The 18,706-nt window shown below is 40.8% G+C and overlaps 2 protein-coding genes and 1 long non-coding RNA gene across 3 annotated transcripts; 1 reads left to right on the forward strand and 2 right to left on the reverse strand.

Moving 5' to 3' along the window:
* Positions 1–1,254: 1,254 nt before the first annotated feature.
* On the reverse strand, positions 1,255–2,123 carry LOC114770615 (DEP domain-containing mTOR-interacting protein-like). Its single transcript, XM_028964654.1, has 3 exons — positions 1,995–2,123; positions 1,758–1,862; positions 1,255–1,672 (listed from the first exon to the last, which is right to left on the reverse strand). The coding sequence occupies exons 1-3, from the start codon at positions 2,121–2,123 to the stop codon at positions 1,547–1,549; spliced, it is 360 nt and encodes a 119-aa protein (XP_028820487.1). The 3' UTR covers positions 1,255–1,546.
* Positions 2,124–6,077: 3,954 nt separating this feature from the next.
* Positions 6,078–9,433, reverse strand: LOC114770019 (uncharacterized). Its single transcript, XR_003743295.1, has 4 exons — positions 9,331–9,433; positions 8,938–8,995; positions 8,153–8,260; positions 6,078–6,418 (listed from the first exon to the last, which is right to left on the reverse strand). It is a non-coding gene; the product is annotated as an uncharacterized LOC114770019 (long non-coding RNA).
* On the forward strand, positions 6,762–18,669 carry LOC114770018 (ectonucleotide pyrophosphatase/phosphodiesterase family member 2-like). The gene is made up of 25 exons (XM_028963601.1): positions 6,762–7,007; positions 7,453–7,555; positions 7,730–7,882; positions 7,967–8,092; positions 8,185–8,245; positions 8,684–8,781; positions 9,121–9,200; positions 9,356–9,475; positions 9,710–9,765; positions 10,667–10,732; positions 10,862–10,934; positions 11,028–11,136; positions 11,289–11,411; positions 11,774–11,805; positions 11,883–12,010; positions 12,258–12,342; positions 12,432–12,519; positions 12,639–12,808; positions 13,109–13,154; positions 13,313–13,452; positions 13,756–13,891; positions 14,247–14,324; positions 14,869–15,001; positions 15,483–15,636; positions 17,942–18,669. Exons 1-25 carry the CDS (start codon positions 6,990–6,992, stop codon positions 18,110–18,112), a joined length of 2,547 nt encoding a protein of 848 aa, XP_028819434.1. The 5' UTR covers positions 6,762–6,989; the 3' UTR covers positions 18,113–18,669.
* The last annotated feature ends 37 nt before the right edge of the window (positions 18,670–18,706 follow it).

An 18,706-nucleotide genomic window follows, 5' to 3' on the forward strand; every position in this document is an offset into this window, starting at 1 on the left:
TCATGTTGAACAAGCTCCAATTGAAATAATTCCGTTTCTTATTTTGAATAATTGTTAAACAGAATGAATGAAATACATAATTTAATTTACGTAATATAACACAGCACAGGGAAATATCTTTTATTTAATTATTTGTCAAATTCACATATAAATATGTATTTTAACAATTTATGTAAGTGCTACAGAAATACAGAAATATTTAAATTTGACCCATGTATTCTAAATAAACACATCAACAGATTTATTGCAGCACTAGCATTATTATCATGAACTGTTTTATCTCACCATGTGTCCTTTTGAGTGAAAAGCTTAAGGTGATTGCCATTTATGAATACATTCACATAAAACAGTAGAACAGTGTTATATTACAGTTATCCACGGTAAAATATTTATCATTAAATGCTGCGGACCATTCACTGTAGAATGGCAAAAACACTGAAACTCAAAAGCTATGTGGTAGAATCACTGGCTGCAGTCCGTTCGCGTTGCGTCTCCACCAGTTTCCACATGTTTCTCAGTTTTGTCTTTTCAGGTGTCTCCTCTCTTGGAGGTTTATGAGGAAAGGTGCAATTTTCATTTCTCAAAGACAGAAAGACATGTTAAGGCACTGGCGTGGGATTCTTCTTTGTGGAACTCCATGAAGGAAAGCGTGCAAAAGTAATGAATACCATTTTAATTTCTCAGTACAAATGCTTTAAGCCTGCACTGTAAATAAGCCCTAGAGCCTGGAGCTTGTTTGCAGATTTTTGCAGAGCATGCACAATAAATCTAATGCAGAAATGCAAGCCAACAAATGAGGCAGATGTGCTCGTCTGTTACAGCTAAATAGCAAAGTCTGTTAAAAACAAAGTTTACACATTTGAAATGTTTGTGAACAGCAAAAACTATTATTTAGCAGTTCCAATTATGGACTGTAGTAACTCACACTTCAGAGTTATTTTGATCAACTTTTTAAAAATCTGATTGTGAACTGGTATAAATGTTTTGGAGGCACCAGTGAAACATAGACTGTACAAAATCATGGACACTGAAGCTTCATGAGCAAGGTGGCATAGGGCAAGAGTGGAGATGAGAGTTGATGTATTGTGGCAGTAGCCTAGTGGGTAACACACTCGCCTATAAACCAGAAGACCCAGGTTCAAATCCCACTTACTACCATTGTGTCCCTGAGCAAGACACTTAACCCTAAGTTGCTCCAGGGGGGGACTGTCCCTGTAACTACTGATTGTACGTCGCTCTGGATAAGGGCGTCTGATAAATGCTGTAAATGTAAATGTACTGATTGTAAGTCACTGTGATTAAGGGTGTCTGAAAAATGCTGTAAATGTAAATATAAATGAGAGTTAAAGGTACCCCACTCTTCAAGACACCCGCTGAAACTGACCTCGTCCAGCCCTACCCCACCTCCACAAAACCTGGACATAAATATAAACAAAATAAACATAGGAACAATCAAATGACAAACATGACATGGGGAAATATGTTACTTTGCCATGTAGTTTTAAACCTGTGTTTTTTTATTGTGTGGTATTTATTGGAAAACTTTTCAGTCTGTATGCTCCATGACTTCCATAACAATGGTGCGGGGACCAGTGAGGATGAGGTTGCTGACTTTGCGGTAATCCATGGAGAGGACATTCATCCCATTGATTGAGACTACAAACTGGCACACCTTAAATGCCAAAATGAACTGAATAAATACATTCATACATGCTCAGTTATATATTTCAGAGATAAAGCCAATGCCTAGTTCTCACCTTCATTCCCACTGCAGCTGCTGGGCCACGAGGGTCCACGGCCTGGATGTGACAAGGCTTAGTTCCTCTCACCACAAATCCCCAGCCCACAGCATCGCCCACAATCTGCATCAGGATGCATATTATTGATACACGCCGACACAAACGGCCCATTGCTCATTTCAGCAAACAGATTTTCAGCTGTAAACAGTATGCATGAAGGACTACTGCAAGGGAAGCATTGCTGTTTGCACATACGGTGAACGTTTTCTTAATGTAAGGGCCTCCTGGTGCCTGAAGTTCCTCTGGACTCACATGTTTCTTGAGTACTACAGTTGGAATAAATAAATAAAACAATAAGATTTTGGCATTTTGAAAGAAGACCATCTTTTTGGGTTTTTCTTACCTGACATTGGATTGCTTAGCACGGGAGAACTACCATGGTACCTTCCTTCACCTGTAGCACCACGACGCTGCCCCCTAGATGCTGCTTTTAACTGCTTGGATGGAGTGACTGATGTGTAAAAACATTGGGTAAAGGAACATGATTTGATTATAATATATGCAATTGAATTCCAAGTCTGAAATAAAGAAAAACTGCCAAGATTTGATCACAAAGGGAATTATACACTATAGTAATAATATGAGAATTAATAATAAATAAGATAGTTCATACTAAAATCAGTTTTAAAATCCAAATCTCTATATTATGTTTTATGTACAGAGTAAAAACTAGAAGTTGAGAAGGAAAGTTCTATTAGGCTGAGCAAAACCAAAATCTCATGTTGGCATCACAGATACTGTTAGTAAAGGATTTCGCCCGGTAAACCTTGGCTTCATGGCCATTCACACGGTCATCAAGCCGTACCTTTGACGTGGTCAACTGGTAGCATACTCAAATCGAACACACAATGTGTAGATAGCAGAAAAGCTTGTCCTTATCCTCAAGCGTGGTGAACAGGTGGCACTTACGAGCAGTACAGGGTCCCATCCTTCCGTGCTCCCCAGATCTGCCAGCATAGAACAGCCAGGAGAATCTGAAAGGTACGTGTTATCAACAGCCTTTGCGTTGAGCCAGTGTAAATGTTAAACTAGAGAGCAAACACTGCAGCCATCTAAGAAGGGTGGGAGGGACCGGCATGCCCTGTTGCTAGGCTATCAGAAAAGTACAGATAACGGCTACGGAAGAGAGATGGAATGGTTCATCCTCAATTGAGCAGGGCTGGAATCAGTGGTGTTTTTCCACTGCCCAGTATGTAAGACACAGAGCAATCATTAATGTCTGAAGCCACATAGCAATTCTAATATATCTGTACTCAGTTGCATGGTTACAACCGGAGATATTAATAATTTATTAGTTGCGCTCCATTTTTGACTCGTATGCAATTTTCTATTATTCTCTTTTTCATTGTGGAGGTTGTGCTCTGTGTTATTAGTAGTTAGAGGTCATTTTGTTATCGCTCAGGTTGCTAATGCTTGCACAGACATCAGATTTTCCTACTGAGCTCAGTAGATCTGGCATAAAGGCTTTTAAAGTAAATAACAGTTTGGGGTATCTGGTTGCAGTAGGTTCGATAAAGATAATACGCTAAAAATACGCAAAAAAATTATCCGGTTACAAAAAATCTGTCCACGCACCCATCTGACCAATGGCCAACAAAGGAATTCATAAAATATCTCGTAACATCCTGCAATCGGATATCGAAGGCATGCAAGTGTACAGTCTTGACCATGGGGAAGAGTAAGATGGATCCTGCTCTGGCAAGTCTCTGCATGCAGCCAATGGGCCATCAATAGACATATGTGATAAGATGCTTGGAATGTCTGAGAGGAGAGGGAAACAGGGGGCATTGATCACCCTTCCCTATGTTGACAGGGTGCTACGTTTCAATGCATTCGCTAAATAATAATGATGAGGTCATTGTTTACCAGGAAAGGGCCAGTCAGCTAACTAAGTTCAGTTAACAACTCCTCTACACAGATAATGGCTTACAAACTACCGAATTCCAGAAATAACGGCTGAGGTTCTTTCACTAACAGAAGCATGTGAAAGGGAATTGATTATATGGACGAGGTGATCCTCCCTTTCCTGCCACTAGGAGAAGACAAATTCCACAAAGCCTCTTTTAAAAATATTCTGGCTGTTTTAAAGCTTCCGTTTTCTTCTGTTTCTGTTTTTGTGATTGTTGGCAATTTTAACATTAGGCTAGCAATATTACAAATGCTCGAATTATTCAGATTTTCTGTAGCTCTTCTTCTTCACCCTATGGGGGCATAATAATTTCTAATAATTTTATGTACAGTAGTACATCTATATCTGGCGCGCCACAGGGGTGTGTACTGAGCCTTCTTCTGTGCTCTCTCTACACCCACGGCTGCAGGGCCACTCATTTAGGGCCACTTTTAAAGACGACATAACCATGGATCTCATCACCAACGACGATGAGACGGCGTGCAGTTATCATCCTGACCCACTGGTGCCAGGAAAACCACCTCACCCTCAACTTCACAAAGGCCAAGGAACTGATAGTGGACATCAGGAAGCGGAGAGGAGCACGCGTCGCCGTCAACAGCGCAGCTCTGGAGAGACTGAGGAGCTTTCATTTCCTAGAAGGACCTCACAAGGACGGTTCACACAGACAAAACAGTGAAGAAGCCAGGGTGGCCGGGAAAACAATGAAAGACTGTGTAAGCCTCCACAGAATGTGACTGTGTGACCTGTGTAAGCTGACTGCACTAAAATGTTCTTTCAGACGGCTTTTAAAAGTCAACTGATGCACTTGAGTTACTTCGGGGCACTTTGTCCACGATGTGTTGACTTGAGGCTGAATCCCCATGGGATGGCTAATGTCCAAGACAACATTTCTGGGGAATGTATTGATAGCTGTCTTTGTGATCATGAAAGCTAAAAAAGTAACACAGCTACACAGAATTGCTCAGAATTGCTAAAATTATGAATGATTTCTATGTATCATGATGTTTAACAAAATGATATCACATGAAGCACAAAAGCCCACACCTTCCATTAAAGTTCTTAAATGTTTTTACATGTGATTTTTGTGTATGCACTTTAGGAAGTCAATATTTGCATAAACCCTGGCCAAAGTGCAAAAGTGCCTGCACAACTTTGTCTTCAGACAGGATTAACACAGAAATTGTAGAAAATAACAATATTCGCAGTAATTTGCGGACTGTTATTCACATGGTTTGTTAAAGCTGTATGTTTGACTTATTCCACCAACATTCAGAGGACTTTTCTTGCATACCGCACACGTGCGAACTGTGTGTAATTTAACAGTGTCTTAACTACCCTATATCGTGTTTGTTGCTGCACTTAATTAGTGGCTATGTTTTTCAGACAAGAAATGTCATATTTCCTCCCTCTGTAAACAGGTAGATATTTGTAGGTCAAAGGTCACAACATTTCAGGCTGTAAAGATGACCCCTAATTTACATATCTGAAACTATGCCGTAAATTATAATTCAAGATAATCAGTTCGTTTGTGAAATAAATGACAGGGTTTTTTTTTTCTCGGGTGTAGTGGTTTCAGCCATCAGCCCACAAAGTAACATCAGAAAGGAATGTAATTTAAACTATTCGGAAGATGACTTGACGCTTGGATTATGGATAGTGCGGGCTTCTGAAACTGTTTGGAGCTCTTTAAGGTGAAGCAAAATCAATCTGAAACTCATCTGCAAAAAAAAAAAAAAAAAAAACGAGTTCAGCTAGATATCCTGCAGGTTTTGGGACGTCAACCATGTTCTTCCTGTCAGTCTCTGGTGGACGTGGGGCAACACCCAGACAAATCAATACTGAAGCCTGATAGACCTGTTCGATACAATATATTCTCTGCCTCTGAATGTTTCACTCTTTGAATTAAGCTTTTATTTTTTTTCCTTTTTGAAAACGAGACGTTGAGGACGTTTAATGCCTGGCAAAACACTTCCTTTATCTGCCTGATACCCACATATGCTGATCCAGCATCTTCACACCAGGATGAAATCCTAATGTTTTTGCTTGTGAAGCGTTTGTCACACATTCTGTAAAAGTAAAGCAGTTAAGATTTTTACTGAAGTGGCCACGAGAGGGTTACGGTTGAGGAAATACTCCCACTCCCACTGTCTTGTGACATCGCTGTATGGCTTTGTGAGCAAAACAACACGGTCAGCATAATTTTTGATTTGCTATAACCAGCATAAAAGCAACAGAGGTTTTTCTTAAGCATTCGTTGTGCAGTTATGGACTTTTTCTTCCGTAACTGGACAACTAGCCTTTAATTTCTTCTAAAGGTTGTACTGAAAATTCTTGACACTTTAAGACACTTGAAGATTTGTGGGTTGATTGGTGGGTGAGGTGTAGCGACACCTCTTTCTGCAAAAATCACGTGTGCGTTATGTGCAGAGTTGCATTTTCCAGCGAAGGGAACTTCGCTGTTGCAATTAGGTGTGCATGTGGCCTGGAAGAACGTGTCTCAGAGTTCCTGAATGTTCTTCCTTTTTACTGATGTTCTAGGGAACGGCCTCCTTTTTTTTTGTATTCTTGCGCTTTTCATCTTTGTTCAATGTGGACGGCTCCTCGGGTGTCTTCATCCTGGTTCAGCGTATTCCTCAACGTGCATTCAGCACATGTTCTCTTCTGCTTGGCATTGCCAGTTGGGCCAAGTTTTGAGTTGCTGGTTCCACTAAACAGACAAAAAATCTGAATCAGATTGCTTACAACTGCACAGAGGGAAAGACATACAAGTAGTGCACAGAGAGACATACATACATTTATGAGTATAAATAAAAACAAGTACGTAGTAATGGCTGCAGCAGCATTGCACATTGTGTAAGAGTTAAGAGCCAATAAGTGAGTTTATTGCACAGTAAGAAACAGCAGCAGGAGAAGAATCAGAGTCAAAGCAGTGGAGCTGTCCACGGGGGTCTGGCCAGCTTGAGCTGGTTAGAGCTGGATTCCACGGGACAGGGGGCTGCATCCTATATACTTATTCATTTTTTTCCTCCGTGACCTTGAGCCCACCCCCCTCCCGCTTTGCCGTCCACCTCTGCCCGCGCGTCTATAGTCCGTGCGTGGGCGTGGGAGTGGGAGTGGGGGGCCGCGGCGCTCGTCTCGCGGCGGCCGAGCTCGCCCCCTCATTGGCTCGCCGGGGCCGGACGGGTAAACAAGGCGCGCGCCCGCGGCCGCTCGATCACATCGGTCAGAAGTGCACGCCGCCCGGACCGCCGCAGGAGCGCTGCGCGTCTTCCCGGAACATGGTGCCAGGACGCTCGGTGAGATCGCGCCGGAACCGGCCTCCCGGTAGCGCGCTGCGAGCGCGATTAACGACGCGGCCAGGCGTTACGTGCCGAACGGGCGTCCGTGGATCAGGGAGGGACAGAGTCGCGCTCATTTAGCTAATGATTAATATTTTATCTTATTGTGCAAGGGCTCCCCTGTTGGTTATACAATAAAACAAACGAGAACTTTTGCACTTTTAAAAACCTCGGACCGCCATTAGACCGCTTTGTATACATTTGCATTATTGTATGGCCAGGGTTTAATTATGCGCAGTAATACGTGTAGATGTGGGCCTGTTGGGTGTCCAACGAATCCAAAGGAAACCGTATTTGTTGGTCATTTCTGACCTTCTGGTCAGAATTGGCCCCCCTGTGCTCTGCATGAGTATGACTGTTCAAGGTAGGGTTGCATCAGCATAACCTATATTCCATCCATCAGGTGATAGTTCTCTTCACACTCCTTTCTGGGTCCAGAGTCTGTTGGGGATATGTGTTTCAAGCAGGACGATCCGATGGCGACGACTCTCCATCGCGAACGAAAGGTGAAGATTTTTTTTCTTTCCTCAAATTCTTCCTCAAAGGCGAAAAGCTGAGGCGTCGTGCGGCTCTTTGAATCACAAGAACACAATCTGCGGCAATATTGCTCAACTTTTTAAAAATATTTTTTTCATGTTTTCATTTTTATGCATGCATTAATATGCATCTGATTGTTGCAGTTCCAGACTCCCCTGTGATACACTTGAAGGGATCATGCAAGGACAGATGCTTCGAGCTGGATGAGGCTGAGCCACCAAACTGCCGCTGTGACAACCTCTGTAAAACCTACTACAGCTGCTGCACGGACTTCGATGAGTACTGTTTGAAAACTGGTATTTACCGTTTCCTCGCCACTTTTCTCATGCCGCTCAATGCACGCTTTATATCAAATTGGTTATCTGCGCTGCCGCTGTCAGCTGGGGGCTTTGAATGCACTGTGGACCGGTGTGGCGAGGAGAGGGACGAGAACAACGCGTGCCACTGCTCAGAGGACTGTCTTGAGAATGGGGACTGCTGCACAAACTACAAGGCACAATGCAAAGGTGAGCCGTCTCCAGACCCTGTGGACTGCGCCGTGTCGAGTGTGGAGGATGAATGCTTACCATGTGTGTGGTGTTTTGTGTCCCGGTGTCAGGTGACACTCCTTGGTTGGAAGGGGACTGTGAGGAGATCCAGAGCCCAGAATGCCCTGCAGGGTGAGAGTGTGTGGTCTAAATGAAAAAAAAAAAAAGACTTTTACTTTCATTAACTTTCATTAACTACAGAGCCAAATGCCTCTAATTTCTAAAATTGGTTTTGGTTTTGAACTTTTACAATACGTGTGATTCATTCGCTTTTACTGTGAACATTGGATGCAGTTTGTGAATCAAAAATATGTTCAAATTTGTTTTACATGAACAGCAATGTATTTAGTCAATGCAATGAAATTTCCATCATGCAATGTGCTCTACACATCTGGATGTACTGTAGGTGACGCTTGATAAAATACTGTAGACATAGTCTATAGACTTTCAGTCTCTGTAGTGATCTCTTAGGGGCGTAAAGAGTGTTTGCTGTTACTGTTGACGTACTGTATATTTTCTAACATGAGACGGATAATAGTGATAAAAGATGTTCTATTATACTCTGTGCAGTTTCATCCGTCCACCTCTTATCATGCTGTCACTGGATGGGTTCCGTGCATCATACTTGAAGAAGGGGAGGGGAATCATTCCTAACATGGAGAAACTGAGTAAGTGTGCAACACTCTGAACTGAAACTGTTTTCAGCTGTGTAGTAGAAAGAGGGATTTTTGGATGAAAGATTATTAGCATAGAATAGCTGAGTTGTAGCTCAGTGTATACACAAGGGATTTTCAAAAAAATTTAAATCACAGCACACCACTTACCGCAACTTGGTTATAATTGATATTTGTCGACTTTGTTGGGCTGTTCATGCTTCTCTCTCTTGATTTATAGATATAGAAGAAAAATATTTGTTAATTGTCTACTGTTGACACAATTATTCAAATTTTAATTTGCATTGGTTATGTTGCATAATGCATTTTAACTGTAGATTTTGTATTTGACAGGAACCTGTGGTACCCATGCCTCATATATGAGACCAATGTACCCATCGAAAACCTTCCCTAACTTGTACACTCTTGCTACGGTACGTCCTAGCAGGACCATCTCTCCTTTAATTATTCATGCTGAACCTTGGAATAGCACTTGTCTCCCTAGCAACAAGAGCGAGTGTTAAAATTTTTCTGTCTCACCAGTTTTGCCCAGTGCCACCTTACCATACATTCTTTGTCTTTGGTCTAGGGCCTCTATCCGGAGTCCCATGGCATAGTTTGCAACTCCATGCATGACCCTGTCTTTGATGCGAACTTTAATTTGAGGGGCAGAGAGAAGCTGAATCATCGCTGGTGGGGCGGGCAGCCGGTGAGTGCCAAGCAAATGTCAATCATGCAAGATTAACCGTTATTTTTACATTCTGTACATACCGTGCCAGGCCTTTCAATTACGGTCTAATGAGTGTACTCCCCACTGAGTTGGATCATTATGGCCACTAATCCTCAAAGCAATTTTTATATAATAGTAATTTTTTTTATGGACGTACTCAGGCATGAGTGTTCTGTTTTGTCTTAAGGGCTCTTTTCTGGATTTTATTGTTAGATTTGGATTACAGCTGCTAAACAAGGGGTCAAAGCAGGCACTTTCTTCTGGCCATGGTGAGTTCATTAAGCACCATAATAAAAACAGTATATCACAGCGGTCGACTGAAATGTTGCATCGTGGCATCAGGTTACACTGAGCGCCGTATGACATATTTTTGGGTTTCAATATACAGATGTTTAAAAAGCATGGGATGTAACTGAGTCAGAGGGGACTGACAGGCACATGACTTAACAAGCACATGCTGGCATAGCCCCTCAAGCCGTCCACGCAGACAATGGCTGCACACAGGACACAGACACTGAGGGGCCATTGAGCTTTGAAAGCCCTCTGTGAGGTGCAGAGTTGCATGCATTTGTTTCGAAAGCACTGTGTTACACTGAGGCAGCATGTCCTTGTGTTTTTTTTAAGGTTAAGAGCATTACATTTGCAAAAACAACAAGTAATTTAGTTAATTAAAGGTCCCCTATTGTGAAAATTTCACTGTGAGATTATTTAACATTAATACGCATTGCAGTTGCTCGCTGATATGTTTTTTTAGTGTTGTCACAGTAAGTTAATTTTTTTTTTTTTTTAAAAACACTGACACGTCATTTCCATGAATGCCCGCTCACTTCTATAGGCCGCTCTCCTCCTCGTCCGGCCTCTCTCCTCCTCATTAGCATTTAAAGCTGCACACACGTCCTGGAAAAAATCTAATTGTGGGACTGGCTAAAAGTGGACCAAGGCTGTTAATTTCAGAAAGAGCCTTCAGATACAGTATTAGGGGAACACTAAGTCCGATATAAATGCAAAAAAAAAAAAAATCATAATAAGGGACCTTTAACAAGTCATTGGTAAATTCAAATCTTATAATGGCAGAAACTAAACATTTTACAATATTAAAGATTTGGTATGAATAGAAATAAGAATTTGTATTAAAGTGGTCTTACCTTAACTTCTGGTTGGTTTTGTCAGGGTAATTCCTCTGGAGAGAAGAATATTGACAATATTGCATTGGCTCCATCTGCCTGAAGAAGAAAGGTCTGGCTTTTGTCTATTAAGAAAAGCAACCAAAATGTCTAGCAATCAATGTTTTGATTTAAAGGCATCCTTCATTCTGCATATAAACCGACAAGGCGTAATTACATGTGAATTGCTTGTTTGTTACAGGCCGTATGTTTATGCTGTCCATTCAGAGCAACCTGATACATTTGGCCACCGGCTCGGGCCACTCAGCAATGAGGTGAGGTTCTTGACTAATTGCTAATTCAATGTGGTCTGACAGCATCTCCTTGCCAGCCTTAGATTCACAGTTCCTCCGTCTTGCTTAACACAGCTAGACAACCCTCTGAAGGAGATCGACAACATCATTGGTCAGCTCATGAATGGCCTGAAACAGATGAATCTACATCGCTGCGTCAACATCATTCTGGTGGGAGACCACGGTATTGAACATTACAATTAATTATAAGGATCTTTGTGTTAATGCTGTAAGTTGTACAGTAATTATTCCCTGTTATGGTTAGTGTCTTTATAATAAATGTCGTATACATAAAGTTACATGTACCATTTATATTTGTCTTTTTGTTGTTTGGAGGTATGGAGGAGGCTCATTGTGACAGAACCGAATACCTGACCTCTTATCTTACGAATGTGGAAGAGCTCCACCTTGTCCAGGGATCCTCAGGCAGAATTCGTCCCAAAAACCGCACGGCAAGATGTAAGTTAGCATGATAGTTGTATATGCTACAATGTTACAAGGTTAGTTTTTGCATTTTTAGTTTAAGCAAGCATTTAAAGTTTAAGCAAGGTGCCTATATTGTATGCTCATATTACGATTACATCTGCAACACTGCATAACAGACAACTACAATGACTAGGCTTTATATCAGATATGAACAACTGAATAATCATTTGCAAATGAAATGTCATTTTTCATTGAATTTCATTGCGTCCTTTTTTGTTCATTCAATTTTAAAGAAACAGCCGGTTTAATTGCAATTGTCTGCAACTACTTTACTGTATTTTATTGCAGCTAATATACAAAGAATGAACTGTTTTGTTATTTCTATCCCTTTTCAGTTGACCCAAAAGAAGTAGTGGCCAACCTCACAGTAAGTCCTGTTTTCCACAAGCATTAAACCTTGAACACTTTGTAGGCTGTAGTAATCCATGGCTTTCGTGTTCTCAGTGTAAAATGCCCAACCAGCACTTCAAGAGTTACCTGAAGCAGCATCTGCCCAAGCGCCTCCACTACGCCAACAACCGCAGGATAGAGGACGTGCACCTGCTGATGCAGCCAAAATGGCACGTGGCCAGGTGTGTGTCAGAGTTAAATGGCGTTTTGACGTCATCTGTAACAGAAATAGAGGAAATTCCAGTGAGCGTAAATGTAAGTCGTGCCTAGCTGCTAACAGTTAGCATTAGCTTTGGAAACGACGTGAGTGACTACTTGTAATTCATTTCGTCTTTTCATGGTCATAAAAGTGTGAAATGTTAGTACTGACAACACGTTTTTTTTTCTATAAACATATGAATCATTGAAAAGTTGCTGACTGATTTTTAGCAAACCTCCTGATAAAAGGCTTTCTGGCAGCGCTTGTGGATTTTATGGTGACCATGGCTTTGACAACAAAATTAAAAGCATGCAGGTAGTGTTCATAGCATTCATTCTCACCTACTTGTCACCTAATGTGTTTAATGCATTACATTGATTTAATTTACCTATCTTTTCCCCCAGACAATCTTTTTGGGGTTTGGACCCAGCTTTAAGTTTCAGACTAAAGTGCCAGCTTTTGAAAACATTGAGCTGTACAATGTCATGTGTGGTAAGACCTGACCCTTTATTCTGGTTAAATTTACAGCTAAATTAATCATGTTAAAAGGCACATGCCAGTATATCACTGCCGATTTCCTGGCTTTTGAGTTGTTACTTCTTATATTTTAGATCTTTTAGGCTTGACACCCGCCCCCAATAACGGAACGCGTGGCAGCCTGAACAATATGTTGAAAAATCCACCTTACACCCCGACTATGCCAGAGGAAGTGTCCACCCCCTCACCCATAACGCCGCCTCCTGTTGCCGTTTACAACCTGGGATGTAGCTGCGTTGATGAGGTCGGTGCAGTTCACAGTCTCGCCATTAGGGGGCAGTGTAAGCATGTGTATGAGTGCCTTTTCTGAAAATCGTGCTAAATCTGAATTCAGGCCAATTACGGGGTGGCCACGTTGTAACAGGAGAAATGGATTCTATGTTGATTATTGCACAAATATCAGGAAGCTGCCATTTAAATGCTTTATTAAATTTTTTTTTTACTTGTTTTTAGTGGCACCGTAAATGTTTTTGTCCTGAAAGGAAAAATCCCTTCTGGAAATCATGCTTTGTTTAAATATTGAACATTGGTGTTTCTTTTGCAGAATGAAGTCGAGGAGAATAATCAACCAACCAACCAGGCTGTTGATGGTCAGTTTATTAAATATTGATAAATGTTATACTATATTGTCTTTCAATAAAATAATACATATTGCAACAGTATTGTGGGATATTAATTCTTACTCAAATATTGCCATTGCTGTTATTTTTGCATGTTCCTATGTTCATAATGTTTTCGTTCTTCACAGAAAGTATTAATCTTCCATATGGTCGACCAGCTGTTCTGTTTTCTACAAAATACACCCTTCTGCAACACCTTAATTTCATGAGTGCTTACAGCGAGGAGTTGGCTATGCCTCTGTGGACGTCGTATACTATGTCCAAACAGGTATGGCATGTTCTGCATGCTCACTGAAACAAATCAGTGCTGAGCTTCTCAGGAACACTATAGCACTGTTTGCCTGTATTTTTTCATGAAAAACAGAACTGTAAAGTCATTAAAAAAACACTGTTTGCCACAGAGCTGACATTCCGATGGCTGTACACAACCCTGACAGATTTAATGCTGAAATAATTACCATTACAGATCCTGTTTCTGTTTACTCGAAATCAGTTCGGAAAGAAAAGCAGCTCCTACTTTGTTTATAGCAAGAATGAAGGGGCCATTCTTAATGAAAGGATTCTTTTCCAGGTAGACAGCACGCCTCTTCCTTTGCCTGTAAATGACTGCTTGAGAGCAGATGTCCGAATTCCCCTAAGCATTAATCAGACCTGCACAGTTTACACCAAGGACCAGGAGCTCTCCTTCGGCTTTCTCTATCCGCCAGGTTAAACACCCACTCCATTTCATCACCATCATTTTACCAGTCATATGAAATATTATTGCTTATCTGTTTTCTCAGAATATGTTCCAAAGTTATTTAGAAAAGCAAGTCTAAATAACAGTTTTTACAAAATACAAATTTACAAATTTGATAAACTAATATCTGTAAGTTTTTTCTGTTTTACATTACCTCACAGATTCTTATTAGTATAATAAGCTTTTCCTGTATTACAGTGCAGACACTGGCTTGTACTACAGACATCTTTAGTTGATAAAAGACAGCATTTTTAATCAGACGGGTGTTTAAAAATCAATGATTTTTGATGCTGATTAAAATCCAAACTAATTTCTATCTACAGAACTGGCCCCATCTCCCGAATCAAAGTATGAAGCATCTTTGATTACCAACACTGTTCCAATGTACCGTGCTTTCAAGAGTGAGTATTTCTTTTAATAGTTTTTTGGTCAGGGGCATGTTTTCTTATGAACATTGCATCTACTAAATAAATCACCAACCTTTCTGGTGGGCCTGGTACTATGCAGAGTAGTGACCACAGTGACAATGAGAGACTGACGGCATCCTGATTAGCTCAAGCCTGAATGCTCTACACAAGAACAGGGGGTTCCCAAAGGAGGCTGGCACTCATTGTCCTCTCTTTGGAAACATGTCTTCCTGGCCAGCACTGCCCTTACACTTCAACACATTCACAAACAAGGCAATAGTGTGTGGAGCAACCTGGATGTGATTCCCTCGCTTCTCTGCCAGCACTGTGGTCAGCTGGTCAGGCAGTTTCACCTCCTGAAACCAGCCAGCACTCTTACTGCTCTGTGCAGTACAAAACATGTATGTGATGTGATGTAGGGCATATTTTGTACAGGCACTAACATCACAATGGGCTGAAGTCACATTTCATTGTGTGCACATGACAAATAGAGAGCATGCACTTTCACAAGATGAGGATATGCTCTCTCTTTAACCAGAGATTTGGAGGTACCTGCAGGAGACGTTTTTGAGACGCTATGCTGATGAGTTAAACACTATCAACGTTGTGAGTGGACCCATCTTTGACCATGACTTTGATGGCCTGAGAGACAACCTTGACAAAATCAAAGAGTAAGCAAGAACCCCCTACCCATTTCATTGAAATGCCCCATGGAGCCTCTTATCAAATCGATCCAAAGATTTTCACATGCAAAGAACACATTCATCAACCATAATCAAACAAAATTCCAGATTTTTATCACAGAAATGACATTCAAAAGTAAGGAATAATGTCCAAAGCTATATTTTGAGACACTCTTTGTGTTGATCAGTTTCTAAATTTGCACTGTAATTAAGACTTTTAAATGACTGAATATTTACCTGAGATTAAAATTTAATTTACTTTCTGCAGCAACATGCAGCTATTTTTACTTTCTGTATTGACAGGCACCTTTTAAGAGCCATAAACAGTTTAATACTGGCACTGTTTAATACTGAACGGAGATACCTAAACAGCGTTTTCTTGTGTGTACTGTTACACTCCTAGTATATCACTGGTGAAACATTACCAAAAAGCGTGACAAATTGTGTCCCCACCACATCTGTGTTGCAGGAACTCAGAAGGACCCGTCCCTATCCCCACTCATTTCTTCTCCATCATAACCAGCTGTGAGGAGTTCAACCAGACAACAGAGACATGCGACGGGCCTCTTGACGTATTCTCCTTTATTCTGCCCAATCGTCCGGACAACAGTGAGAGTTGCAACGTAAGTAGGTCATCTTGGTCGGTTAAAATATGGGCCTTTGTTCACATGCTAACACTGCATTAACATTTTTAAACAAAGTTATAAAAGGCCAGCGTTGAATGTAAACTGTTAAATGAGAAAGCTCTCTTCTAAACCACATATATACATTGTCAAGAGAAAAGATAGAGCACTCGAATGAAGTATACAGTACATTCTCAACACAATAAACATTTGTAGAGTGACAGAGAGGCTTTAGCGTCAAACGTAAAAACTAGTGCCGGTTCGCGTGCTGGCAACAGCAAACCGCTGATTCATTAGCTGTTTGTATAACATTGCAGTGCGCTGAATCATCTTCATCCATTCGGGAGTAACTACATTAAATTTACGTCACAGGAAATCAAGAAGCAAAAAAAATGGCACAATTCTGAGATAAAAGAAGGGTGAGAAAGAAATGAACATCCAGGCTCCAGCTGTTAACTCACAATTTTAGAATTCAGGGATACAAGATTGAGTATGGCAAATTCTTCTATTGTCATGTCATATATTTTCTGTAGATAAAAAGGTGACATATTGTGACTTAAAGGTGACAAGTTTCACAGTTCCTTGAGGTCTAAGCGAAATGGCAAGAAGTCACAAGATGCACAATATCTTGGCTCCAGATCTGAAGTACATTAGTGGCGGCACCTAAACATCATTCACATTCTCTTTCTTCTCACAGTACACAAATACACTGATTCGTGGATGCCCAACTCATTACACAGCATCAGAATTATATCGATAAAATAAATGATTTATACATACTACAGATTAGAAGGAGTTCTTGATTTTGGCACCAACAGCACAACTGAATGTGTTGAAGTCAATATGGGCTCTAGTACGACTCGTGACCCATTTTGTAATTGTAACAATTTAAACCAATACATATTTATTTTTAAATAGCAAAAGGTTGATTTATTTCCTGTTTACCTTGATTAACTGTGATGTTTTTTTACAGTTGTAGATGTTTTTTGGTCAATATGCTAGCAGATGGATGTTGAGTTGAGTTAAGGATCAGTTCAACTTTCCCGGCCTTTCATATTTCATATTAATAACTCTGAAGTGCAATGGACTGTTATACACTGATGAAATCATAAGCTCCCTTACCTTGACAGTATTTCCTTTTTCTCCCTTATTCTAAAATAATGCACTATAATAGAAAATTATCATTTTATTGTTTTGGGTATATTCAGGTGTATTTGGTGTATTAGAATTAGCTTGGACATCTAAGAGCTGCATGTAAAGTTTACTGTGTCTGACTATGATTAATGTATGGAGACAAAGTGATTACAGTCCAAAAGTGCTTCAGCCCACTCACCAACAAGCTATCTTCGAGGTCTCTGAAGTTGAAGTGGTTGTAGTTCCTATGTTTAAATTATTCTCTTTATCGTATAACATTTTATAAGCTTTGAACTTTTACTGCAGCATAACAGACTGTTACAACCTTGACTAGTAGGCTCCTGTTTTTGCCTGTTTCCTGGTTCTCAAATTGTTCAATGGTGGTTTCTTGTTACTCGCGTGTATATTCAGGTGACCTTGCATTGATTGGAGGGTTTTAATTAAGTCACGTATTACAAACGTTTTGCTCAGTGTGGATTTCCCATGTCAGTCAAGAATGTTGTGTGGGCAGAACAGTGAAGCCTTATTGGGCTGCTGCAGCACAGCCAGACCAGTAGATTGTCTTGCGGTAGAGCACGCAGGGTTAGGACAGGACACACTGAGGTTATCAGCGAGGACACAACGAGGCACAAGTGGAAACACTGGTTGGGGCAGTGGTGGCCTAGCGGGTAAGGAGGCGGACTTGCAGTTGGAAGGCTGTGGGTTCGAATCCCGAAACGCCAATTGTTCACTAAGGTGATGGTTAAATGCAGAGGACACATTGTGTAATTGTGTCACCGTGTTTCACAATTACAATAACTTCACTTTCCAAAGAGGTTGTGCTGGATGGGGACTATCTGGTTGACATCTTAGATAACGTGTACTAGTTCTGCAATCGTGAGATAAATTTGTCTGTAGTGATGCCATTATATAGTTAATTAGCATATTACATACTTGTATTTTTTTAATAAAGAGAAAAGCCTACAGAAAGTCCAAAATACCACAAAGGTTTTACTTAGTTTCTTTCCCCTGAAATTAGCCTCAAGCAAATCAGCACCAGCTGTTGCCCAAAATTACAGGTTCTCCATCTTCTAATGTTCAACAGTTCAGAAAAATACAGAGAAATAAGGTCTCAATGCTGCAATATGTGACCTTTGACACATCTTGCTTTCATTACTGTTTTCTTTGCTAGAGCTCAGAGGAGGAGTCTCAGTGGGTAGAGGATGTCCTGAAGAGGCACACGTCACGTGTGCGCGACATCGAGATCCTTGCAGGCCTGGACTTTTACCGGAACACTGGCCAAGTATACACCGATGTCTTGAGCTTAAAGACGTACCTGCGCACGTTCGAAGATGAAGCCTAGAGCACAATGTGGAGCCAGTATCCCCTGTTTTCCCTCTCTTATCCTGACACATCTCTGATGCTTAGGTGTATATTTTTATACAATTTGTCATATTTATTATGCATGAACAATAACAATACTGTGCCACTCTTAACACATATTCCTGTAACAGATATCATATTTGCAATAACGTTTGGGGTTTGTTAGTATATGTGTGTGTGTCGGTGTGAGAGCTGTTGTAATTCCTTGTCTGTTTGAATTTATGATTGCAAAAGGTCCTGGTTATTGTTTATATTTTAACGGCGATGGCCTGAAACAACACAAAGCTTGCTTTACTGGGTCCCGATTTTGATCTTGTGAATTTCCCTAAGCCATCATTATACGTTTTTCTCAAGAAATATGAGCCACATCTGTGTAGGTTGCGTCCTCTTAACCCACATGACTGTTATGAAAGTTAAACCTTTGAACGTAGCAAATTTTACCGGACAGTGTCTGTACTGTACCTTGTTCCGTGGCAAAATATGGCATTAACATGTGGCATGGTTTTGATCTGAATAAATCCACACACTGTCACAAAATTGCTCCATTGTGATCAGGATCTGCTGTAACGGGAAT

The sequence above is a fragment of the Denticeps clupeoides genome, chromosome 20, assembly GCF_900700375.1.
Source record: "Denticeps clupeoides chromosome 20, fDenClu1.1, whole genome shotgun sequence".
Classification (NCBI taxonomy): Eukaryota; Metazoa; Chordata; class Actinopteri; order Clupeiformes; family Denticipitidae; genus Denticeps; species Denticeps clupeoides.